This window comes from Lacerta agilis, chromosome 6 (assembly GCF_009819535.1).
Source record: "Lacerta agilis isolate rLacAgi1 chromosome 6, rLacAgi1.pri, whole genome shotgun sequence".
NCBI classification, from domain to species: domain Eukaryota; kingdom Metazoa; phylum Chordata; class Lepidosauria; order Squamata; family Lacertidae; genus Lacerta; species Lacerta agilis.
In genome coordinates, this window is record NC_046317.1 from 94,537,306 (window position 1) to 94,562,446 (window position 25,141).

The window sequence follows — 25,141 nt, forward strand, 5'->3', positions numbered from 1 at the left end:
GGGGAGGCACTCTGCCCATGCCCAGGAGCGCCTCGTCTGCCTGCCCCCTCCCCCCCTCGCGGCCTGGACGCCGTTGCCAAGGCGACGCGTCTCCGCTTCCGGGTTCCGGCGCCTGGCGATGACGTGTTGCCGGGCGCCTCTCCTTCCCGCCAGCTTCTTTCTCCGTGGAGGATGGGGGCCGCCCGGGAGGCCGAGCAGCAGCCGGCGCCGGAGCCCGAGCGGGGCGACGAGGAGGACGAGGAGGACGAAGAGGCGGCGGCGGCGGCTGCGGCGGGGCAGGAGGAGGCCGAGGAGGAGGCCGGGCCCGGGGGGTCGGGCGCCGCGGTGAGGGAGGGGCTGCGGAAGGGGCGGGGGGGGGCGGGGAGGGGGGCCCCATTCCCCGGGGGAGAGAGAGAGAGAGACCCCCCCCACTGAGTGAGGCGCCTCTCGTCCCCCAGAGCCCCTGGAACATCATGATCAAGCACCGGCTGGTGCAGCGGAGGGGGCGGAGGTCGCAGGTGATGACCAGGTGAGCGGGGGGGAGGGGGAGAGAAAAGGGGGGGCGAGGGGAGAAACTCTTCCCCCCCCCCCACACACACACAAACACACACACCCAGTGCCAGATTTACCTATAAGCTAAACAAGCTCTAGGGGGGGGGGCAAAAAAAATTAAAGGAAAAAACTGGGTGTACATTTCCAAAATATAAGATAAAAAAGCAAATAAAATAAAACCTGCCTACAGCAACAGTGTTGTGTAGGCTCCTATGATGTAAGTCTGGCATAGGCAAACTCGGCCCTCCAGATGTTTTGAAGGACTACAATTCCCGTCATCCCTGACCACTGGTCCTGTTAGCTAGGGATGATGGGAGTTGTAGGCCTATGCCTGGTGTAAGTAATGGTCCCTGCCTGCTCCCTAAAATATCACATATTTTGTTATGTGCAAATGACTTTAGATACCTGTTAGGTCCATAAATGACCATAGAGCATATATTCAACACGAAAAACAGCAACAATTTGTTGTTGACAAAGGACAGCTGGACATATAAAGGGCCCCATTACCTTCAGGAGCTGAGGGCCTCATCAAACCTAAATCTGGCCCTGCACACACCCCACACGCGACAATGGCAAGAGGAGCCCCGACCAAGCCAGTCTCTCCCCCATCACCTGCCCTTCGCTACCAGCTCCATCCCCCTGGGCCAAGGATGCTCATGAGAAAGACCTCACTCACCCCACAGCATAGGAAGCGATGGGGCTGATTGGACCCAATAATCCTTATCTCTCTCTCACACACACACACACACACACATGCCACAGCAAGTAACCGAAGGCAAGCGTCCAGGCTATGGGCTCACCAACAAAAATGAATAAGCAGATTAGGAGCCTGTCCTCATGACACAAAAACTCTGCAAAAGAAGGAAAGGTCATTATCCCGCCCTCCCTCCCCTCCTTTGCCTCGCCCAAGGGGCCACACTTCCTGCAGGTCAGATTAACAATGAAGCTGCAGGTGGGAAGGTTTGGAACAGGTAAAGCAAGGTCCTTCTTCACATGACACAACGTTGAACTGCAGAATTCACTCCTGCAGAAGGGAAGAGATGGCCGCCAAACCAGATGGCTTCAAATTATTATTACTATTATTATTTATTTATTTATTATTATTATTTAGATTTGTATGTCACCCTTCATCCATAGATCTCAGGGAGGTTCACTGCATATAAATGCAAGATGGAAACACAAAATACATAATAAAAACAAGAACAAAACAATAAACCGCGTGCTTGGGACTGATTAATGGAGGAGAGGCTATCAATGGCTCCTAGCCAGGGTGGCTCTGCTCTGCCTCTGTGGCCGGAGGCAGCGACACTTCTGAATACCAGTTGCAGGAAACCACAGGAGGGGAGAGTTGCTCTTGTGCTCAGATCCTGCATGAGGGACCCCTCTAATGGGTACCTGGTTGGCCACTGAAAACAGATAGGCCATTGGCCTGATCCAGCAGACTCTGCTTACGTTGTGCTGCAGAGCCCAGGGCTGGCCTGTGTCAGGGGTGTGTATGTGTTTGTCGGCTGCGTCCAGCCATCTCTCGGTCCAGTTTCACAGACCCCGTGGTTTCCATGGACCTGCTCCGAGCCGTTCTGCAGCCCAGCATCAACGAAGAGATCCAGGCTGTCTTCAGCAAGTACATGAAGGTAAGAACAGCAGAACGGCCCGTGCTGGACCTGCCAGCCTTGTGAGGTGGTGCAGGAGTCCTGCCAGCTATGAGGCTGGACCTCCCTCTCCTTCCCCCCCACTCAGCCCATTGGAGCTTCTGTGGAGGCAGCAGTAAGGGAGCTGCTGGGCCAGGTTTCAACCACCTCACAGTATGCTGAGTCAGGTGAAGCTTGGGAAGGGAAGGGATGGGTGGCACTTTGAGGGGCAGCTAATTTGGTCTGTGCCATCCCTGTTGTTCCCAAGTTCTTCCAGAAGGCAGCGGGGAACGTGCGAGAGAATGTCGGGGAGGACGTGGACACAGAGCAGCTCATCCAAGAGACGTGCCGGAGTTGCCTGGAACAGGTGGGTGCCTGAGGGTGTTCCTTGTTTCAGGAATGAGTGCCCGGGGGGGGGGAGACCCTCCTTTGGGGGCAGAAAGCAACATAAGCAGGTCTCAGGATCTCCCAGGATGAAGCCACCTCTGCATAGCAGGATGCTGCAGGGGGAGTGAGGCATGTCGTTGCTGATGATGATGTCTGGCCGTGATAGTGATGCGTCTGAATAGCACTTCCTGGAAGGCCCAGGAGGGGAGAGTCCTGCCCTTGTGCTCAGACCCTGCTTGAGGGTTTCCCAGAACCGCTTGGCCCTGTGAGAACAGGGTGCTGCGCTAGAGGCGCCCACTGTTACCTCATCCAGCAGGGTACCTCTTCCTCCATTCTTTTGTGCCATACGCACCTCTGGGTGCGTGTGATATAATGTTGTTGTTGTTCAGTCGTTCAGTCGTGTCCGACTCTTCGTGACCCCATGGACCAGAGCACGCCAGGCACGCCTATCCTTCACTGCCTCTCGCAGTTTGGCCAAACTCATGTTAGTAGCTTCAAGAACACTGTCCAACCATCTCATCCTCTGTCGTCCCCTTCTCCTTGTGCCCTCCATCTTTCCCAACACCAGGGTCTTTTCCAGGGAGTCTTCTCTTCTCATGAGGTGGCCAAAGTACTGGAGCCTCAACTTCAGGATCTGTCCTTCCAGTGAGCACTCAGGGCTGATTTCTTTGAGAATGGATAGGTTTGATCTTCTTGCAGTCCATGGGACTCTCAAGAGTCTCCTCCAGCACCATAATTCAAAAGCATCAATTCTTCGGCGATCAGCCTTCTTTATGGTCCAGCTCTCACTTCCATACATTACTACTGGGAAAACCATAGCTTTAACTATACGGACCTTTGTCGGCAAGGTGATGTCTTTGCTTTTTAAGATGCTGTCTAGGTTTGTCATTGCTTTTCTCCCAAGAAGCAGGCGTCTTCTAATTTCGTGACTGCTGTCACCATCTGCAGTGATCGTGGAACCCAAAAAAGTGAAATCTCTCACTGTGATATAATAGCCATGTTCAAATATATCAAAGGATATCATATAGAGGAGGGTCGAAGGTTGTTTTCTGCTGCTCCAGAGAAGCGGACACGGAGCAATAGATTCAAACTACAAGAAAGAAGATTCCACCTAAACATTAGGAAAGAAATTCCTGACAGTGAGAGCTGTTGGACAGTGGAATTTGCTGCCAAGGAGTGTGGTGGAGTCTCCTTCTTTGGAGGTCTTTAAGCGGAGGCTTGACAGCCATCTGTCAGGAATGCTTTGATGGTGTTTCCTGCTTGGCAGGGGGTTGGACTGGATGGCCCTTGTGGTCCCTTCCAACTCTAGGATTCTATGGGGGGTAGGAGTTCCACAACATTTTGAGGTTGCTGATTCCCCGCATGCTGCCGCTGTTAAAACTGGGGTCCTTGTGCTCTGGCCCCCCCCCCCAGTCTTTTTATTTATTTATTTATTCATTCATTCTTTTCAGGTTTATACATTCCACTAATTTTACAATCATTTTAACATTTCAAAACTTGACTTCCTTCCCCCTCTTACGGTGGTTCCTTAAATTTATTTTTAATATCTTCTACATATCCAAATTAACTTAACTCATTTATTCATCTACTTCAAATATATACTCTTATAAAACTGCAGGTTATTATAACAATCCAGCCAATGTTCTTACATGTTTACCATTTGTCTGTAAATATCCAATAAACCATTTCCATTCTTTTATAAAATGTTTGTCATCTTCATTTCTTTTTCTTCCGGTAAGTTTCGCCATTTCTGCATATTCCATAAGTTTTTGTATCCATCCTTCCTTTTGCTGGGACTTCTGCTCCTTTCCATTTTTGGGCAAGTAATATTCTTGCCGCTGTAGTAGCATACATGAAAAAGTTTCTATACAGTTTCGGTAATTCTGTCCCTATAATTCCCAAAAGACAAGATTCTGGGGTTTTTTTTTTTTTTTTTTTACAAACGTTAATTTAAACATCCTTTTCAATTCATTACATATCCTTTCCCAGTAAGCTTTAACCTTACTACAAGACCACCACATATGATAAAAAGAACCTTCTTTCTCTTTACATTTCCAACCTTTATTTGATTTAGATTTATACATTTTTGCCAATTTACTCGGTGTTGGATACCAAGGATATATATGTTTTTCATATAATTTTCTCTTAGACTATAACATGCTGTAAATTTTATATCCATTTTCCACCATCGTTCCCATGCTTCCATATCTATAATATGACCAAGTTTTGCATTGCCCCACCCAACCACCTGCTGCTTCCCAGTGGGCATCCTAAGAAGCCCTGGAGCGGCTGCAATTGGCAGTTGGCATATGATGCCTAGGATCTTAAGGGTTCCAGGGGGTGCCGAGCACAGACTGGGTGCCTCGGCCATCCCTGCTGCATGCCTGACCCATTCCTCTCCCTGCAGGCCAAGCTCCTCTTCTGCGACAGCAAGAAGTCTGCTGCCAGGCTGCCCCACGAAGTGCCAGCGATGAAGGTAGAAGCCTTTTCTCTCTCCTGCAAGGGGCGGGGCTGGTGCCCGGGCTTTGGGTGCCTCTGAGCAGCCATCGGCTATCAGCCCTGTGCCTCTTCCTGCGGAGGACTTGGGGAGCAGGAATGCCCCAAAGGGCCCTGCTGGCCAAGGAGCATCAGAGCGGGGAGAGGCGAATGCTTCTCCCTTTTCCAACTGAGCCTCTCTTCTCCCTGACCAGCGTGCCAAGCCAATGGAGGAGGAGATGAGCCAGCAGGGAAGCCCCATCCCCAGAAAGGTAGGAGACCCTGGGGAGCCGTTAGAGAAGCAGCAGCAGCAGCGGGGGGGGGGGGGTGTCACTCTGGAGCTCAACTCCTGTCCCTTCAAGATAAATCGGGGCTGAGGGTCACCAGGGTACGTCACCAGGCAGAGGGTCTTCTCGGTAGTGCCGCCTGCCCTGTGAAATGCCCTCCCATCCATGTAAAGGAAATAAACAACTACCTGACTTTTAGAAAACATCTGAAGGAGGCCCTGTTTAGGGAAGCTTTTAATGTCTGGTGTTTTATCGCATTATTATCATCATCATCATCATTAATTCTGTTGGGAATGCCCAGAGTGGCTGGGAAAACCCAGCCAGATGGGTGGGGTATAAATAAATTTATTATTGTTGTTGTTGTTGTTGTTATTGTTATTATTCAGGCCCCTGCCTGTGCTGTGCTGCTTCTGTAGTTGTGGGCGGGGGGGGGGGAGGTCTGCTCCCAGTGGGGGCAACGCTTGCACCACCAGGAGGAGCAACTGTTGGCCAGGAGATACTGTAATAAAAGATGTCCCTTTTCAGAGGAAAGGGCGGCCTCCAGGACAGAGCCAGGCAAACGACCGAGCGGCTTCAATCGGGAGCACGTAAGTGTGGCGTCCAGCTGGGCTGAGGGGGTCTATGCTGCAACCTCCATTCCCCCCCCCCCACAGTGCTTCGGAGAGTCCCTGCTGAGACGAAGGCAGGAGCCGGCTCAGCAGCAGAGAGAGCAAAGCAGCCTTATACTGAATCAGGCCATTGGCCCAGCTAGCTCAGTATTGCCGACACTGACTGGCAGCAGCTCTCGGAAGGCAGGAGGTCTCTCCCAGCCGTACCTGGAGATGCTGGGGGTTGATCCAGAGACCTTTGCCATGCAAGGCAGATGCTCTGCCCCTGAGCTGCATCCCTTCCCCGAGTGTGATTGAGCCAGGGAGGGGAGGGAACAGGCCTTCCCAAATGAGGGCACCTCCTGGTGGTGATGAGGCTCTGGCTTGGCTCATCTCTCGGGAGCAGACACCGGAGAGACCAGGCCATCAGCCTTGCAATTGATCCCATTGGGCTTTGGGTAGGGTTGAGTCTCCTCAAAGCAGAGCACCCGGCCCTTTCCGATTCACATTTTGTCGCATGATTCTCAGCTCCGGTGCCTTCTCTCCTTTCAGGTGGAAAACCAAGTCCTGCGAGCCAGTGCAGAGAGATGGTCCCAAGGTAGGCTGTGCACTGCAGCCCCCACCCCCTGGGGAAAAGGGGGGCAGGTGGGGGGACCTTCCTGCAGGCAGGGAGCTCTTCTGCCAGATCCAGTTCTGCTGAACACCAGCTGTCAGGGGAGGGCTGCTGTGTGGCCCTTTGGCAGGTTTGACAATCTGGCTCGCACTCAGAACCTGTGCTGAGTGCACATTAACACTAAGACTTGCCCAGGGTAAGACAAGAGTCAGCAGCAAAACCTGAAGCGGGGATGTAGTGGGGGGAGCAGGAGCAATCTAACTTCTCTCCTTTTCCTCTTCCTCCTGCTGCTGCCGCCGCCTTGCAGTGGAATCCTTCGCGGATCACAGAGGCCACTACCTTTGTCCTTGGATCAAGGGCCAACAAGTAAGCCTTTGCCAGACATGGGGGCACACAACCCCTTGGAGACAAGCAGAGTACTGAGCTGGTCAGTGCTTATTTGAGAGACGGGCTGAGGTCTCTTTAGGCCAGGAGTGTCCCATTTTTTTTTTCCAAAGAGGGCCAGATTTGATGAAGTGAACATGTTACAGAGATTTTTTAAATTTATTTTTTTACAATTTTACCCCAGGATATAAACTGCCACAGGGGCCGGGTTATACCAGATTAGGTCCCCGAAACAGACTTTGGACATGCCTGCTTTAGGCATATGGCTGGGCGGCAAGGGTGGGGTGCAATTTACCAGGTGCAGAATTCTAACCCCCCCCCCTTTGTTTCTGATTCAGAGCCCTCGGGATGGGAGGAACCAGAGGCAGGCTCTACATCAAGCACCCCCACCTGTTCAAGGTCAGTCATTCAACCCCTCTTGACTCCGCCCCTCAACATCCCCTGCCCTTGGACCACAGAGGAAGTGTGTCGGATCTTGACAGACCCCACCTAGGAAAGCAGACGTGGTTTTCTTTCCCTGTCTATTACGGCGGTACCCCGGGTTGCGTACGTAATTGGTTCCGGGTTACAGTTCGTAACCCGAAAAGTACGCAGCCCCCGAACAAGCGTGCAAAAAAAATGAAAGTAGCGGTTTGCACATGCGTGAATGCGTCTGCAAACTGCGCAGAACGCTCCTGCACATCTGTGTGTCATGCACACTCCGGGTTGCGCTTCCAGGTTACCGGAGTTCGTAACCCGAAAAGTACGTAACCCGAGGTACGACTGTACTGTCCTCTGGCTCCTGAGTATTTGTGTTTTGAGTGATTGCGGTAGAACTCACTGATCTTCCCTGTGTGTGTGTACATGTGTGTATGTGGACCATTGTCCCTGGTGTTTCCTTTCCACCCACACACAACTCAGACCTCCTTTTCCACCCCTGAGCAGCAGAGAAGTCTTAGGATGTGAGGAGACGTTTGCACAGCAGACCCCCAGGGTGCCGGCACAACCTCTCTCCGTTTTTCATAGAATCACAGAATGGTAGAGTTGGAAGGGACCCCAAGGGTCATCTATCCCAACCCCCTGCAGTGCAGGAGCCACAGTTGTCAATATCCTCCTTAAATTGTGGTGCCCAGAACGGGACACTCTTTTCCTTCCGGAGGTCTCTCACAGCCCGGCCTGCATTGCTTCATCGCAGTATGTGTCACCCGCGTCCTCTGGACTTCTGTCTCTCTTCCAGTATGCAGCTGATCCTCAAGACAAGCACTGGCTGGCCGAACAGCAGCACATGAGAGCCACGGGGGGCAAAATGGTGAGCGTCCCAAATCCTGAAGAAAGCAGAACTGAATGCACTTTCAACAGCACAACAGATTTAGTGGCGTTTATGAGACCTTCTGCCGTCCAGGGCCTCTGCTGCTTCCTTTATGCAGCTTCCATAGAATTCCTAGAGCCAGAAGGGAACCCAAAGGTCATCCAGCCCAGCCCCCTGCTGCAGTGCAGCAACCACAGCTAAGGCATCCCTGACAGAAGACTGCCCAGCCTCTGATGAAGGAGAGCCCATCACCTTCTGGGGGAGTCCGCTCCACTGTTGAACTGCTCTTGGCTTCAGACAGTTCTTCCAGATGTTTAGCTGGCATCTCCCTTGTTGTCATTTGAATCCACCGGTTCGGATCCTCCCCTCTGGAGCAGCAGAAAACAAGCTTGCTTGGCAAGCACCTGAGAGCTGTGGGCTGGGCTGGGCTGGCTTCTCCTTTGCAAGGGGAGTTGGGGGTTGCAAACTGTGGCCTTGCCGTAGCTAGCAACTCCTCGGTCTGTCTCTCTCCTTCCCAAGGCATATCTCCTCCTGGAAGAGGACATCCAGGATCTGGCTGTGAGCGATGATTACCGGTGAGTTACAGAGCAGGCCCTGCTTGGGGTGCAGATTTTGCCCCTGTGCACAGCTAAGCTTTGTGCCCTGCGCAGGGTGTGTGGGTGTGCATGGAGCCAGCCCTCCAAGTCTCGGAGGACCCACGTGGTCTCAAGTGCCTGGTGCTGGGGGGACGACAGTTTGAGAGGCAGACAGGCCCGAGTCCTAAGCTGGCTTTCCTGTCCTGTTGCACCCTAAGAGCTGCCCCCTCTTCACGGGGTCTTCCTCTCTCCTCCCACAGTTCTTCCATGGATCTGAAGATGGACGAACTGAAGCCCTTCAATCCCCCGCCGTGGATGACCGCCAAGATGCGGAGGTTCATGGAGACCCTTCGCAGCGAAGGGGAGCCGCCACCGCCGGAGGGGACTCAGGACACATAGGGCCTCATCCTGTCCTCGCCCTCCACCGGGCCCATCCTGGTCACCCTTGGGCAGTGATGCAGCACAGGATCCTTCCCAGGGGCTCACCTGCTTCCTGTTTCTGTACTTTAATCTTCTTCTTGCTCTTTGGAATAGTTTGGAAATAAACACGTCCGCCTGACCCCACTGTGTCTCTCTTGAAAAGCTGGGAGGGCGCAGGGAAAAGGCCTGTCCCTGAACCAAAAGTGCAGCAGGCTGGTGGATCCACAAGTCCGTGGGGTGGAGCTCCATGCAATAAGCCTCTTTTTTGAAAAGGGGGGGGGGGTCTCCAACAGCTCTCGGGAGGGGGAAAGCGGCAGAAGCTGCTCCCTTCTCTCTGTCCCGCTGAGCACGAGCTTTGCAGATTCCCTTGTGGGTGGACACAGGAAGGAAGCAGGCAGGGGGGATCTGATGAGTAATAATAATACTTATTACTATTTATTATTTCATAAATTTTATACAGTGCTTGCTTGTAAGAACATCAAAGCAGTTTGCAAAAATTATAAGGCAATAAAATTAACAATAATTTAAGGCTTTCCAAAAAGTTGAAATAGCACTAGGCTGAAAACAGATTAAGACTGGCATTAACTAAGCCTCTGGACAGGCATGTCTAAACAAAAATGTTTTTAGCAGGTGCTGAATATGGTGAAGGCTCCTGCCTGGTGTCCATAGGCAGGGAGTTCCAAAGTGAAGTGGGTGCCACACTTAAGGACTTGAGTCCTTACAAATGCAGAAAAGGGGTCTTAATGTGCACCTGTAACACAGCCACTTCTGCCAGTCAAAGCGTGGGGGGGGGCGATGACACACCCTATTCTCAAGGCTTACTGTGTAAAGCACAATTGGGGAACCTGTGGCCTGCTGGACTAAACTCCCATCAGCCCTAAGCATTGGCCCTGTTGGCTGTGGCTGATGGGACCTGGAGTCCAAGGACACGTGGAAGAAAGAAAAATAAGCCATAAAAACTGAAGGTGGGAAGGAGAAGGAGTGCTTGAATGTGTGGACAGCAGAGTTTGGGTTTCAGGGAACACGGAAGCAGGAAAGAGGAAAGTATTGGTGGAGGGGGAGGAGCCAAGGAAAGGAAAAGGGAGGAGAAGCGGAACTGGCTGTAGAAAGGAGAGCGGAACTGGCTGGAGGGGAAACAGCAGAGGGAAGAAGAGAAGGAAGGGGTTTTGGGGGGGGGGGATACTGGAGCAGCCAAGTTGCCTTGGGAGGAATGTGACGCAGGCCTATCCACTGCACCCCCATCATCTCACTGGAGCACCTCATCCCTTTCCTCTAAACCAGGGGTGGCCAACTCCCAAGAGACTGTGATCTACTTACAGAATTAAAAACTGGCAGTGATCTACCCCCTTTTGGGGGAGTTCAGGTCAAAGTTGTTGAGCTTTCTGGAGAGGAGGAAAGGCCCCTTTTTTAGGCATTCAGGACAGAGTTGTTGAGCTTTTTTTAGGGAGAAGGAAAGCCCTGTTTTGGGGGGTGCAGGGCAAATAAATTGAGCTTTTTTAAGGGGAGCCAAAGTTGTTGAGCTTCTTTGGGGGAGCCAGTGATCTACCACAGGCGTCCAGTGATCTACCGGTAGATCATGATCTATCTGTTGGACGTGCCTTCTCTAAACCAAAAAGTCCCAAATGCTGCAATGTTTCCTAGTCCAGGAGCTGCTTCATCCCCTTGATCGTTTCGATTGCCCTTTCCTGATCCTTTCCCAGCTCTCTCAGATGCTTTTGGGAGGTGAGGCAACCAGAATTGTGCACAGGATTTTATTTTTTAACCCAGTACAGTACACCCCTGCGAGGTAGGCCAGTGCAAGTCTTGAATAAGCGCAGATTGCACACCATGCATTTTAAACACATCACTTCCACGCGCACATCCCGAAAAAATCCGGGTAACTAGTTTGCTAAAGGCTCTGGGAACTGTAGCTCCGTGCGAACTACAGTTCCCAAGAGTCCTTGGGGGAGGGCCCGGAGTCCTGGGCGGGCGGGCGAGGCTCTTCCAATTGAAGGCCGCGGCCCCTTTAAGAAATCCGCCCTCGGCTTCCTTTCTTTCTGAGTCGGCCACGGGCAGCCAATGGGCGGCCTCCCTCCCGCCGAGCCCCTCGGCCAATCCCGCCGCGCCCGCCGCCCGTTTCCAGGACGCCCCCCGCGGCGCGCGCGCTCCCATTGGGCGGATCGAACGCGAGCGCGGCGCTGATTGGCCGCGCCGGCGGAGCTTTGCAACATTCAAACTTCGGCAGCTGCCGGGCGAGAAGGCGCAGCGCAGCGCAGGCGACGACCGCTCAGCCCGCCATGGCCTCGCAGAACACCGACCCCGGCGCCGCCGCCGCCGCAGCAGCCTCCAGGAAGGCGGCCGAGCCCGGCAGCGCCGCCGCCCGAGGCTCCGTGCGGAGCAGGTAGGTAGGGGGACGGCGGGCTCCTGGGCGCGTGCAGAGTGCCTCGGCGGCCCTTGCTGTCGGCGGGGGAAGGGAGGAGGTCGGCGGGCTCCTGGGCGCGTGCAGAGGTACCTCCGTGCTTCTTCCTGTTTGCGGGGGTAAGGGGGCTCCTGAGCGCGTGCAGAGTGCCCGCTGCCGACCTTCTCTTTCCGGACCCCGCCCTGTTGCTGCCGCTCTAACCCTGTTTTTTCCCCGTCTCCGCTCCACAGGCTGCAACAGGAGCTGATGACTTTGATGGTGAGTCGCCCTTTCAGCGGCCCTTGAACTGCTGCTCTGCTTCTGGCTGGAGAGCCGGGGGGGGGGGCTTCCTGCCTTCTGCCCAGCCCAGGGTGGGTGCCATTTAAGGGGGGATGGGGTGCCTTGGCTCCGCCAGGGAAGGCCAAAGATCCATCTTGAATGTCTTGAGCACCCCAGAACAGAGCCAGCGCCCCTGGGTGCCCCTTGGCTGGGGCATCGCCATTCATCTATTTATTTATTTGCTTGCTTGCTTCGTTAAATTTATACCCCCCACTTGATTGTAGCTAAAAACCTCAGCACAGTATAGAAAAAAGTCAAAACAACAAAAGATCCCACGAAAAAATACAGCAATGAGTTAAAACACAAAAGGTTACAAGAAAAATGTGCTGGAAAAAATTGAAACACATCCACTTGTCTAAACAAGAAATTGTGAGTCGCTTTATCTTGCCGAAGGGCAAACCAAACAAAATACAACATCCACATGTCAAAACTTAATAAAAAATAAAAAATAAATCCTTCCAGTAGCACCTTAGAGACCAACTAAGTTTGTTCTTGGTATGAGCTTTCATGTGCATGCACACTTCTTCAGATACACACGAAAGCTCATACCAAGAACAAACTTAGTTGGTCTCTAAGGTGCTACTGGAAGGTTTTTTTTTATTTTGTTTTGACTATGGCAGACCAACACGGCTACCTACCTGTAAAAAGTCCACATGGATACAGTAAAACCAAGTATGGGGCATAAATAAAAAATATCCCCCTCAGGCACCATAAAGCGTGCAGTGAAGACACCGGCCTCATGTCAAGAGGCAGGGAGTTCCAAAGTGCAGATGCTGCCCTGAAAAATTCAAGTTCTTACAAATGTGAAATGCGCATTGTGTGGCACCTGTGACAGGGCCCGATTCACGGTCTGAAGAGGTTGAGTGGGCAGATAGGAGGCAAGGCAAGCTCCTAGGTAAACTGGCCCCAAGTTGCTGAGGGTTTTGTGGGCAGTAATAAATTTTATTATTTGTACCCCGCCCATCTGGCTGGGTTTCCCCAGCCACTCTGGGTGGCTCCCAACAGAACACTAAAAACAGAATAAAACCTCAAACATTAAGAACTTCCCTAAATTGCATGTGCCACTAGAGGGAGTCCCAAAAATATTTGCCATTCTTCGCCACAAAAAGCACCAAATAAGCAAGCTCCAAACAAAACCTATAAATCCCTCAAATCAAATTTGATACTTCAAGATCGGAAAGTGGTGGTCTTAGTTGGAAATAATATGGACAATGTTAACAGGTGGGACAGCAAATGGAAAATATTAGAGGCACTATCACAAATTCTACATCGCAATATCTTACCCTCAGAATTAGCAGGAATTACCTGGCTATCAAGGGGCACCCTTTTGAAAAGGATAATTCTTACCTTTAGCTCCCCCACCTCTCCATCTCTTCTAATTCAAAAGAACTGTTATATGAGAAGATGGAATATCATCTTTAAAAGGTACTTTACAGACAGTTACGTCAGACCTCTAGTTACTCCCACTAAGAGTGCCAAGGCTTCTAGGCTTGAATTGGAAATCACAGCACAGGATCGTACTCCAACAAAGCGATCAACAACTGACAATATACAGAGAGATTCTCCAACCCAGTACATTAATTCTAGCCTTCTGATTGATCTTCACTCTTCCCTTACCAAATGACTAAAGGGAAAAAAAGAACTTCCCTAAACAGTACTAATGGAGGGGCAGCTTGTGAGGCTGTGCGCTGCCTGAGGTGGGCGCCCTATTGCCCCGGGGGAAGAATGTGGGTCTGCAGCCCCTCTAGCCTGTTTCTCCACGCAGATGTCTGGGGATAAAGGGATCTCAGCCTTCCCAGAGTCAGACAACCTCTTCAAGTGGATCGGGACCATTAATGGAGCAACTGGGACGGTGAGTTGGGTCAGGGGGGAGGAAGTGCCAGGAACCTCGGGGGGGGGGGGTTGGTTAAGACAGGGACACCAAATGAGCCATGCTGCTACCATCCGTTTGTCCTGGGAACAGCAATGTCCATCTGAGGGTCCCGGGTGCTTGGCAGTGCTGTGCAGACCTGGGAACATGCAATGCAACATGACCTCTGTGCACGTGAAGAGTGCATTCTGTTATGGTTGTGTATTTAGCCCGCATCCCGTGGTTAGAAGGCAGAGACTGAAGTTCAGGCCACTGTCGTCTCTTGCAGAAGCCTTTTGGGTCCTGCCGCTCAGGGCAGAGCAGTTTGGAGATTGCATCTAAGTTATTTCCTGGGAAATGAGGCATATAGGAAAACGGCTGACAAATTTCAAGCGCTTCACAGGATCTCCAGAAGGCAAAAGGGAATGGCTGCTGCCTGAGGTCAAAGGGGTCCCGAATCTCCTGCAGCGTTCTGTTCTCACAGTGAACAGCTAGAAATGACGGGAAAGGGTGGAAGCAAGTGGAGTTGGGTATCTTTCCTTGAGGCAGGAGGCCAAGAGAGGCAGCGTGGTGCAACGGTTAGTGCGTCAGAATTTGGGACGGGGATTGAATCCCCACATTGAGGACTGGTCACCTGCCTCTCAGCCTAGCCTCCCTCGCAGGGTTGTTGGAAGGGAAGAACTAGGCACGCTCCCTTGAGCTCCTTTAGAAAAGATGAAATATGAATGCAGTTATTTATAATCGGATGGAATGCAGGAGCTTCGAAATTCCACCCAAGCGTCTGATTTATGCCTCTCTGCTCTTCTCCCGACCTCCTCCGCTGCCCCCTCCCCAAAAAAGGTGTATGAGGAGCTGAGGTACAAGCTGTCCTTGGAGTTCCCCAGTGGGTACCCTTACAACGCGCCCACCGTCAAATTCCTCACCCCCTGCTACCACCCCAACGTGGACCTGCAGGGAAACATCTGCCTGGACATCCTCAAGGACAAGTGGTCCGCTCTCTACGACGTCCGGACAATCCTTCTCTCCATCCAGAGCCTGCTGGGAGGTGAGTCAGAAGTGGGGCGGGGGGGGGCTGCTTCTGCCCCCCGACTCCAGGCCTGGCCCCTCCAGCCCCAGTGAAACAACCCGCACTGGCTTCCTGCTGCTCTACCTGGACAAGAACTCCTACCCGGAGTTCAAGGTGGGCTTGCATGATCTTTCTTGCTTGTTCCACCACGAAAGCCGTTCTCCGCACCTCATTCCTTTTTCCCTCGTTGGCGGCACCGAAAACCCAAAACTGATTTAGCCACGATTCGTGCGTTGCAGGGGGTTGGGCTAGATGACCCTTGGGGGTCTCTTCCGGCTTTTTGATTCTTTGAAAACCTGCATCCTTTCCCCCGCCCCCGAATAATTCCTGGGGCTGTGCTCAGAAGATCTTCCTGGCTGCAACTTCTGCCGTGGGAGCTGATGGGGGTTTCTGAGCTTGGAAGAGTCCCCTGGCCTGTTTTTGGCGCGTAGGGGGTGCAGTTAAAGGATCCCCCCACCCACCCAGGCAGTCTTGGGTCTTTGCCGACCGCAGCCCCTGCCCTGACAGCAAATCTCTCCCCTCAGAGCCAAACATCGATAGTCCGCTCAACACGGAGGCTGCAGAGCTCTGGAAAGACCAGGCAGGTGCGTGTCTCGAGATTCAGATTATGCATCAAGGGAGGGAGGCATAGCAATGGGGGGGGGGTCTTTTGAAGTACCTCCTTCTGAGCCCCATAGGATGCTGCAAGGATCCATGCCTTGGAGCATGTACAGAGGACCTGTACACAGCCCACCGAGGGGGCAGTCCTCTGGAACTTGGAGGCAGAGAATGGGCCTTGGCCCGCAGGCGAGGAGCCAGAGACACTTGAGATTGGGGGGGGGGGGGGCGGAGGGAGTGTTGGGGGCTGTTTGGAGGCCCGAGGAAGCGAGACGGGGAGGAATCAAAGCCACAGCGCTGGATCCTTTGGCCCCCCACCCCACAGAAATCAGGATGTGTGGTTGTCTCTTGCTCGAACCACCGACTGCTATTGCAGTCCCATTGGACATGGCCTGCGGGAGGGGAGGGGGATGTTCTGTTTTTTTTGGGGGGGGGAGTGCTGTTGCTCAGCCCCAGCCTCCTTCTGCTGACCTGCATTTCCGTGTCTCTTCCCTCCACAGCCTACAAGAAGCTCCTTCACGAATCCTATGCAAAGCATATGAGGAACCAGGATACCTGATGCCCCCCCCCACGCCCCACTCCTGTCTTCCGTCTCCCCCCTGGTGGTGTGCCTGTCTTAGCACCACTTTCTGTGTGAATGCCACACTGTATTATAGACTCGTTTTTAAATTTATTTGGCATTTTGTCCTGTGGATTAATGTATAAATAAACCTGTTTTCTTTTTGGTACTTTTTCTAAACGGGGTCCTGGTTCCTGCTCGCTGGGGGGGGGCCTGTCTGCTTCTGCTGCTCACCTGGCCCCTATATTTAAACCCAGAGGTGTGGGGTCAGCTCAGAGCACCTCTCCCTATGGATGCTACAAGAGGGGGCTGGCCACTGGGCCGAGGGGGGTGTACACCTCATTTTACACATGGGAGCCCGGGTGTGGGTTGCTGGCTTGGGGAGGAAGTTTTGTAGGCAGCCAGGAGAGTAGCCTTAGCCAAGATAAAGCGACTAACAAAATTAATTAATAAATAGTAATAATAATAATAAATGACAGGGGCTTGCTAAGGGTTCTTGAGACTGCCCAAGAAAAGCGCTGCTGGATCTCCCCCCACCCCCGGTTAAATTACCATACTTTCCCATGTATAGGTTTTTTTCTTTTAAAATTATACTAAAAAATGGGGGTCGTCTTATACATGGAGCCATCTCCTCCCATTTTCTTAAATTTGAGCCCCCCCCCCCCCAAAATAGGAGGCGTCTTATACATGGGGGCGTCTTATACACAGAAAAATACGGCTGCCATTCGCTGCCTCTTGCAGCTTTGAATTCCAGGAGCTGGTGATGGGCTTGGAGAAGATGTCGGCTTGGGAGGAACCCCCAAGGATCACCCTCTAGCCCAGGCATCCCCAAACTCTGCCCTCCAGATGTTTTGGGACTACAACTCCCATCATCCCTGACCACTGGTCCTGTTAGCTAGGGGTGATGGGAGTTGTAGTCCCAAAACATCTGGAGGGCAGAGTTTGGGGATCCCTGCCCGAGGGCCACAACAACCGCTGTCTAAACTCCTCCAATGAAGGCCTGTCCTGTTGTTGGTCCTGAATGTTGCCCCAGTCGCTTTTCTGGAGCCAACTGGCCTTTCTCCCTGGCCTTTTTTGAGCCTTCAGCTGAGACCTCCTCTGCCTGCTTGGAGTCTCCTGCAGGGCTAACAGCCTTTGCTCTGCAGCCCTGACAGAGAGAGAACCTTGATTTGTCTCTCTTGCGGAAGTGGGACTCTGCCCCACGGTGTGCAGCTGCCTCTTCTCAGCCCCAGGAAAAGATCTCTGTATGCCCTGCCCCACCCCTCCCATTTCTGGTTGCCACTCCAGGGGGGAGAGGGATCTGTGGCCCCCTTGAAGTTGCTGGACTCCAGCTCCCCTCATTGCCAGGAGCCAGCCTGGCCCAAAGGTCGGGGCTCATGAAAACAGGATTGTAGAGTTTGAAAGGGACCCCAAGGGCCATCTAGCCCAACCCCCGCAAAGTACGATGGGGTGTTGGGATTTGTGGACCACCCACACCCAGAGGTCCCCGCCATCTGCTCCCATCAACCTCCCCCCCCCCATCAGCCTTCCCAGAGTCTGGGTCAGGTCCCCACTGCAGACGACGCTCAGCTCCAGTCCTTTGCTCTTTATTGACGTGTTGAGTGCTATAAATAGAGGGTCACAGGCTTGGGGGTCGGTGGGCACCCCCAAAGCGGAGCCGAAATGAGTCTCTGAGCTGTGTTGGAGCAGCAGGCTGGAACAGGGCTGGAGGGGTGGGGGCAGCTCAAAAGGCGAGGCTTGGCAGCTGGAGCAGAGGCAAGAGGGGGCCGGCTTGGCGGGTGGCAGCGGCCCTCAACTTGGCAGGAATGTATTGAGTCGCTTTACTGCAATTCCTCCCTCACCTTCAGTAACTCTGTAGGGGGAGACGGAAGACGGGTCAGTCCTGAAGCAGGATGGGGCCAAGGAGCGCTGAATCCACAAACCACAATCCTGAGCAGCAGGATCTGGAGGGGGCAGCAACCTAACCCAGATCAGGTCTGGCTGTGGCTCCAACCCTCCCAGATGAAGGACTCTGGCCAGGTTGCCAAGAGCCCAGGAAGGAAGAGGGAAGCATATTTCCATCGAAGCTGGGAATTGATTTACTTGTTTTTATATAAAATTCATATACTGCCCAGTAGGATGGGGAGCCTGTGGGGCTGGTGGAAGGGTGACAGAGCTGCCCTCCAGCTCCAAAGAAAGGCTCAGCTGATCCACTCACCGTCAAGGTCGACCCGGCCATCGTTGTTTTTGTCACCATCCTTCATGAGCTCCTCATTCTCGTCTTCATCGAGATGCTCTCCAACTTTGTGCAAGATCTCAAGCAGCTCCTTTTCATCTACGAAGACACCGCCATTCCTGTTTTGGGGTAGGGGGAGGAGAAGTGTTGAGGGAGGCAGCACTCAGCTCCTGATTTAAACCCATCACTGCAGTCTGATCAGAGCCCGGTCTGGGCACCCCAGTTTAAGAAGGCTATTGAGAGGCTGGAGGGGGTGAAGATGACCCTCTGGGTCCCTTCCAACTCTATGGGAACTGCTGTGGGGACATGGTTTCTCTGAGCAGGCACTGTCTTCTCCTAAGGGGTGGGATGCCTTCTCTGCACTCTAATGCTTAAAGTTGGGAAGACCAGAGAGGTCTTTCCAAAGGCAAGAAACAGCCCCCTAGCAGATCTTAAAATGCAGCCAGCTTGGTGTGGGAAGAGGTGTTCCTTCAGCCTTAACGCCCTAAAACGGGCCCAGAAGACAAGAAACAATGGGTGCAATGGTTCTCAGAGTTGATATTCTCCCTGCCAGGAAGTCTCCTGCAGAGAGCATTGAGGAAAAGCGCCCTCAATCTCTCTCTCTCCAAGGGTGGCACAGTGGTGCAGAGGCCACCTGCCAAAGGAGCACCCCCTAGCTATGCGCCTGCTCCTTTGAGGGCAGTGTCACCCCGTCTAGAACAAGATGCTCACCAGCGCCCAGATCGGAGAGCCGATCTTGTCTGGATTCAGTTGGTTTGTTGGCTCTGCAAGTGACATATGGGGTGGAACCCCCTGCCCCACTTCTCTAGATGGAACCAGTGTGTGTGTTTTGGATGGGTTAGCCTGTGGCAGACTGGTGGGGAGGGAAGGCTCCCCACTGGTTTGCCAGGGTGAGGCTGCATGTGGCCTTCTGATTCCACACAAGCACCCCAGGGTTGGTGACCCCCAACTCTTCTCCTCCGAGCCTGGCACCAGCTGGGCAGGGACCAAGCAGTTGCTAAGGAGGGCCACACTTAGCTCTGCCTAGTTATTATTAGGCCTCTGGGTAGGAATGCTAGCTCTGGGAAGAGCTGAAGGCACAGCAGGTGGGGAAATCTCCGCTCTACGGTGCCCCAGCTTGGATGGTTGGCGGTGGAGGAGGTCATATTCTCCTTTGTCTAACTGCAGGCGGGGACAACAAAGGGTGGCCCACCCCTTCCTGGTTTGCAATCCTGACCAGGGGAACTCTCCCGGTCTGATCCACGTCACCAGACCCAGAGTCCCACAGACAGAACTTCTTTACTGACTGCATCTGTAGTCCACCTTTCTCCTCCAAGGAGCTCCAGGTGGCCTACGTTGATCTCCTGCTCTTCATCCCCACAACCACCCTGTGAGGTAGGTCAGGCTGAGAGGCAGTGACAGGCCCCAGGGAGCTTCACAGTGGAGAGGGGGGAGGATTTGAACCCTGGTCTCCCGGGTCCTCATCCAACACTCTAATCACTATATCACAGCACATTTGTTTTGACAATAAGGGTCGTTTGACGGTGGAGCGGACTCTCCTTCGCTGGAGGCTTTTGCACAGAGGTCGGCTGGTCACCTGCCAGGGATGCCTTAGCTGCGATTCCTGCGCTGCAGGGGGTTAGACTAGAGGACCTTTGGGGGATCCCTTCCAGTTCTATAGTTCTGTGACTCAACGCCAGTCCAGCTGCCATAAGGAGCTTTGAATGGGGGTCCTGTCAAGACTCTTGGCAGAGCATAAGTATCTCTGTGTGTGATCTGAGCATTGCCCCAGCTGTTCAGCCTTTTTAAAAGCCCTTCTCCGGGCAGGAGGGGCTTCTGCTGCCCCCCCCCGACCCATCTCGGCCTCACCTGTCAAAGATGCGGAAGCACTCGGCCAGCTCCTTCTCCCATTTTGCCCTGGCATCCACCAAGTCGATGGATCTGCTGCCTGCAGGGAGGGTCCCGGGGACAAGGGTGAGGGTTGCCCCCTCCAGCTCTCTCTCAGCCTCCTTTCACCCCCCCCCCCTCAGATGCAGCCCCTCCTCACCATCCACATCCACCTCCTCTATTATGGCGTCCAGCTCCTCTTTGATGGGCACCTAGCCCAGCACCCTCATGAGAACAACAACAACAACTTTTATTCATATCCTGCCCTCCCCAGCCGAAGTCAGGCTCAGGGAAGCTAATATCAGATATATAACATTGGTATAAAATCAAACAATAATTAAATTACCTCCTAAAAACAGGTCAAAATCAAATTAAAGTCTAATTAGATGGCTTTCCGCAGGGTTAGGGTTGGGAACAGTAATTGCTCATTATGATGGTGCCCTACACTTTGGCGCTGATGTCTTCACTACCATCAGCATCAAACAACAACAACAACAACAACAACAATTTATTACTTATACCCCGCCCATCTGGCTGGGTTTCCCCAGCCACTCTGGGCGGCTTCCAACAGGAGATTAAAAATACATTAAAACATCAGTCATTAAAAAACTTCCCTAAACAGGGCTGCCTTCAGATGTCTTCTAAACATCAGATAGTTGTTTATTCCTTTGACATCTGATGGGAGGGCGTTCCACAGGGCAGGAGCCACCACCAAGAAGGCCCTCTGCCTGGTTCCCTGTAACTTGGCTTCTTGCAGGGAGGGAACCACCAGAAGGCCCTCGGCACTGGACCTCAGTGTCTGGGCAGAATGATGGGGGTGGAGACGTTCCACTTTGTTCTCAACTTGACCACCAGATCTCTCGAATGGGAAGCCTCTGAGCAGGACCTGGGAGCCACGCTGACTGTCCTTACTTGTGCTCCCAGAAACTGGTATTTAGAGGCATTTACGGCCTCGGACGCTGGGGGCAGAGCTGAGCCGTTGTGCCTAGGAGCCATTGATAGCCTTCTCCTCCCCCGTGAATTTGCCCATTCCACTTTTAAAGGTTGGTGGCCACCAGTGCCTCCTGTGGCAGGGAGTTCCATGGATCAGATATGCATTGAGTGAAGGAGTATTATCCACCCTGAAGGGAGGCTCTGTGTAGTCTTCCCAGAGGACTCTGAGCAGTGTGAGTTTCTCTTCAAGCTTCATGATTAAGCACACTGGATCTCATTCTCCTCCCTACTAGGAAATTTGATGTTCCTCTGCCAACCTGCAGGGCAGCCACATGGCACCATTAGAAAAGCAAGGATTTTGCATGCACTCTCCCAAGCCCACAGCAAAGCAAGAAAACCCGTTGTTTTAATAATACAAAAGGAGACCCCTCTTTTCTGCTCTGCCCCCCCCCCCCGGAGATGAAAAGGGTGGTGGATGCACAACATTCTTCCATTATATTTTGCTAGAGTATGGAAGCCCCACGCTCCCCCAAATACTTTCAAAGCATCTTTATTCTGAGGTTGATAGTGCAGGATCTGGGCATCGGTGCAGGATCTGGGCATTTGCTCCAAAGGGTTTGACATCATCTGCTATGCCTGAATGTGGGCTGGGACTTGGTTTCTTCTAATTTGGAAGCTGCATTGGATTTCAGCACCTAAGCACCCCCTAACCCAAGCTCTGCCACCTTCAGCTTTTCAAAGGCTGCATGAACCATTGCTTGGCTTCCTTTCCCTTTCCCCCACAAGACATGGCATGCAGGCACTTGGATGCAGGCTCCTTCGGAAGTAAGAGAGTGCTGGAGTCGGCTTCTCTCTTCCAGGAGGCTAAAGCCCATCAGATACCGTCCTTCAGAGGTCCTACCACCACCAACTGCAGCACCCTCCACCTCCCTCTGCTCAGAGATGAGGTGAGGTTTTCAGGGGCCAGTTTGGTTTTCGCTGGAGCCTTGAGGTCCACTGGCTGAAGCCAGGTGCACAGCAGCCGCACAGGGCAGGGGTGTCTACTTAGAATCCCATCCGTGAAGAAGGCAGGGAATAAATACCCTAAACTGACTGCCCGACTCCATGCCTTCCTGATTCTTTGCCCCTCCAAGCAATCCCCAAACTTACATAGCATGGATGGCAGCAGAGCCCAGAGGATGAGCCAGGGACCCATCACAAAGAAGAAGGAGAACCTGGTGGACGTCATGCTGGGAGGGGGCTCTGAATGGTGCTCAAGGCTCTGATTGGCAGCCATATATCCTCTTCCCTCTCCCCCGCCTCTCCTGGGTTGGGCTGGGACAGAAGCCAAGCAGATTTGAGTGTGTGGGTGCAGCTGGATCCTGGTCCAGATAATTTCCCCGTGACAATCAATCAAAAATAGCACAAGAATCACCTGCTGGATCTAGCCAATTGCCATCCACTCCAGCATCCTCTTAGTGTCCGAACCCAAAGAGTACTCATTAATGGTTTCTCGTCATCCTGGAAAAAATGGCAAGCTGCAGGGTTCTCTCCTGGACTCCTTGTTGTTTAACGTATTTATAAATGACTTGGATGAGGATGCTCATCAAATTTGACTTGGAGGTGATGCTCATCAAATTTGCAGATGACACCAAACTCGAAGGGGTAGCTAATGCCACAGAAGACAGAATCAGAATTCAATATTACCTTAACAGACTGGAGAACTGGGTGCAAGCTAACAAAATGGATTTCAACAGGCAAGAAGAACCAGATGCACAAATAGAAGATGGGGGACACCTGACTTACGGGCAGTGCACATGAAAAGGATCCCGGGGTCTTGGTGGACCACAAGCTACAGTTAGAACTGGATATGGAATAATTGATTGGTTCAAAATTGAGAAAGGAGTACGACAAGGCTGTATATTGTCCCCCTGCTTATTTAAATTATGTGCAGAATTCAGCATGCGAAAGGCTGGACTGGATGAATCCCAAACCGGAATTAAGATTGCCGGAAGAAATATCAACAACCTCAGATGAGACAACCTTGATAGAAGAAAGTGAGGAGGAATTAAAGAAACTTTTAATGAGGGTGAAAGAGGAGAGCGCAAGATATGGTCTGAAGCTCAACATCAAAAAAACTAAGATCATGGCCACTGGTCCCATCACCTCCTGGCAAATAGAAGGGGAAGAAATGGAGGCAGTGAGAGATTTTTACTTTCTTGGGATCCATGATCACTGCAGATGGTTACAGCAGTCACAAAATTAAAAGATGCCTGCTTCTTGGGAGAAAAGCGATGACAAACCTAGACAGCATCTGAAAAAGCAGAGACGTCACCTTGCCGACAAAGGTCCGTATAGTTTTTTTTTTTTAAATTTTAAAATAGCTTTATTTAATTTCAGACTTCTAAAATACAACCATATCAAATCAACCAATAGAAACAAACAAACAAACAAACAAACAAACAAACAAACAAACTCCCTAAGAGACATATAATCTATACATTATAATCCACAAAAAATAATATTGAAAAAACAAAACACAGAAAAAAGCAACAATTATAAATAACAATTAAAAATTGACTTCTATGGTTTTCCCAGTGGTGATGTACGGAAGTGAGAACTGGACCATAAAGAATTCTGATTGCCGAAGAATTGATGCTTTTGAATTATGGTGATGGAGGAGATATGCCAGCTCGTGAATTAGACCAGCAGAGCCAGGTTGCCATAGCTCACCATGAAGCAGCCCACAGGTAAGGCCATTCCTCCATTACTATTAGAACTGTGCAGTTGGAAGGGACACCAAGGGTCATCTAGTCCAACCCCCTGCAATGCAGGAATCTCAGCTAAAGAATCCTTAACAGATCACCATCCAGCCTCCGTTTAGCTTATTAGCAGGACACCCCCCTCTAAATTTCCCCCCTTTAAACAATTAAGTCTAGTCAGGGTTCTTGTTTAACCAAGATTTTAAACCAGGCTTTGTAAAGCTTGCTTATAAGTAAAGGTAAAGGGACCCCTGACCGTTAGGTCCAGTCGCGGATCACTCTGGGGTTGTGGTGCTCATCTCCCTTTATTGGCTGAGGGAGCCAGCGTACAGCTTCCGGGTCATGTGGCCAGCATGAGTAAACCGCTTCTGGCGAAACCAGAGCAGTGCACCTTCCCGCCAGAGCGGTACCTATTTATCTACTTGCACTTTGACGTGCTTTTGAACTGCTAGGTGGGCAGGAGCAGGGACTGAGCAACGGGAGCTCACCCCGGATCCGAATCGCCAACCTTCTGATCAGCAAGCCCTAGGCTCTGTGGTTTAACCCACAGCGCCACCCGCGCCCCTCCACAGTGCCACCAGTTTGCTTATAGGCTTCCCCCCTAGACACCCCAGTGAGAGTGATGCTACACCGTGATGGCTCAGTGACAGGTTTGCTCTTTTTGGAGGGGAGCCTGATTTCTATGCAGCAGATGCCCTAGGCTCAGTGGTTTAGACCACAGCGCCACCCGCGTCCTGTGGTCTGTCTCTAAAGGACCGCAAAAACAGAAAGATGTGTTTTGTTCCCATTTAAATCATTTTAATTGAGTTGCATTGGAGCTGATGGGGGGGGGTATGTTTCCTGTTCTCTTGAAGTGTGGGGCTTGCAGGGGGAGCAGAAGCCGGAATCTGCTCAAGCCAGTCTAGTCTAGCCAGGCCAGAAGGCTGAGGCAAGTCCAGGCAAAGGTGGAGTCAGATCTCCCTCTGCAGCTCCCAATGGCTGAGCATCAGAAGATGTTGTCTCAGCAAAGAGCCGGGTCCATCTATCCAGCATAGCTGTCAAGTTTCGGATTTGAAAATAAGGGATCAGCAGTCTCACCTATCCCGGGGACAGTCATATGCCGGGCCCGCGCTCGGAGCGGAGCAAAGAGGAGGGCAGCCATGTGCTCCACGCAATGGAGCCCCATCGTCTTCTTGTCTGATCCCATCAAAACAGGACAGGAAGCAGCAGCTGCTCAAAGGCAGCCAGGCTCCGCCCGCCAGCTAACCCTGTTGGCCGGCTGAGGGGCTCGGCGGCAACGGATAGGGGCTGATGCAGGGGGAGGAATACACCCCCCTGTAAGCACGGGAAACGGCTCCCACTTGCTTTGAGGGCTGAGGCTTTTCTCTCCAAGTAGGCGAGGTCTTCCCACCCAGTCTCTGGCCAGCAGGGGAGGAGCTGCTTCC

At 52.3% G+C, this 25,141-nt stretch overlaps 2 protein-coding genes and 1 pseudogene across 3 annotated transcripts; 2 read left to right on the top strand and 1 right to left on the bottom strand.

Moving 5' to 3' along the window:
- The first annotated feature begins 156 nt into the window (after positions 1–156).
- DNTTIP1 (deoxynucleotidyltransferase terminal interacting protein 1) lies at positions 157–9,314 on the top strand. Of its 2 annotated transcripts, XM_033153912.1 has the most exons (13): positions 157–324; positions 438–508; positions 2,066–2,162; positions 2,428–2,526; positions 4,954–5,022; positions 5,237–5,293; positions 5,834–5,895; positions 6,448–6,493; positions 6,816–6,874; positions 7,231–7,291; positions 8,109–8,180; positions 8,700–8,755; positions 9,016–9,314. In XM_033153912.1, exons 1-13 carry the CDS (start codon positions 172–174, stop codon positions 9,152–9,154), a joined length of 1,041 nt encoding a protein of 346 aa, XP_033009803.1. In that variant the 5' UTR covers positions 157–171; the 3' UTR covers positions 9,155–9,314. The 2 variants fall into 2 exon arrangements, with proteins under 2 accessions (XP_033009803.1, XP_033009804.1); XM_033153913.1 differs by lacking the exons at positions 8,700–8,755; positions 9,016–9,314 and having other exon boundaries at positions 5,820–5,895; positions 8,109–8,173.
- A 2,100-nt stretch (positions 9,315–11,414) lies between these two features.
- Positions 11,415–16,130, top strand: UBE2C (ubiquitin conjugating enzyme E2 C). Its single transcript, XM_033151061.1, has 6 exons — positions 11,415–11,555; positions 11,804–11,831; positions 13,657–13,743; positions 14,581–14,785; positions 15,331–15,390; positions 15,904–16,130. Exons 1-6 carry the CDS (start codon positions 11,452–11,454, stop codon positions 15,960–15,962), a joined length of 543 nt encoding a protein of 180 aa, XP_033006952.1. The 5' UTR covers positions 11,415–11,451; the 3' UTR covers positions 15,963–16,130.
- Positions 16,131–17,782: 1,652 nt separating this feature from the next.
- LOC117049281 lies at positions 17,783–20,526 on the bottom strand (annotated as a pseudogene).
- Between the last annotated feature and the right edge of the window lie 4,615 nt (positions 20,527–25,141).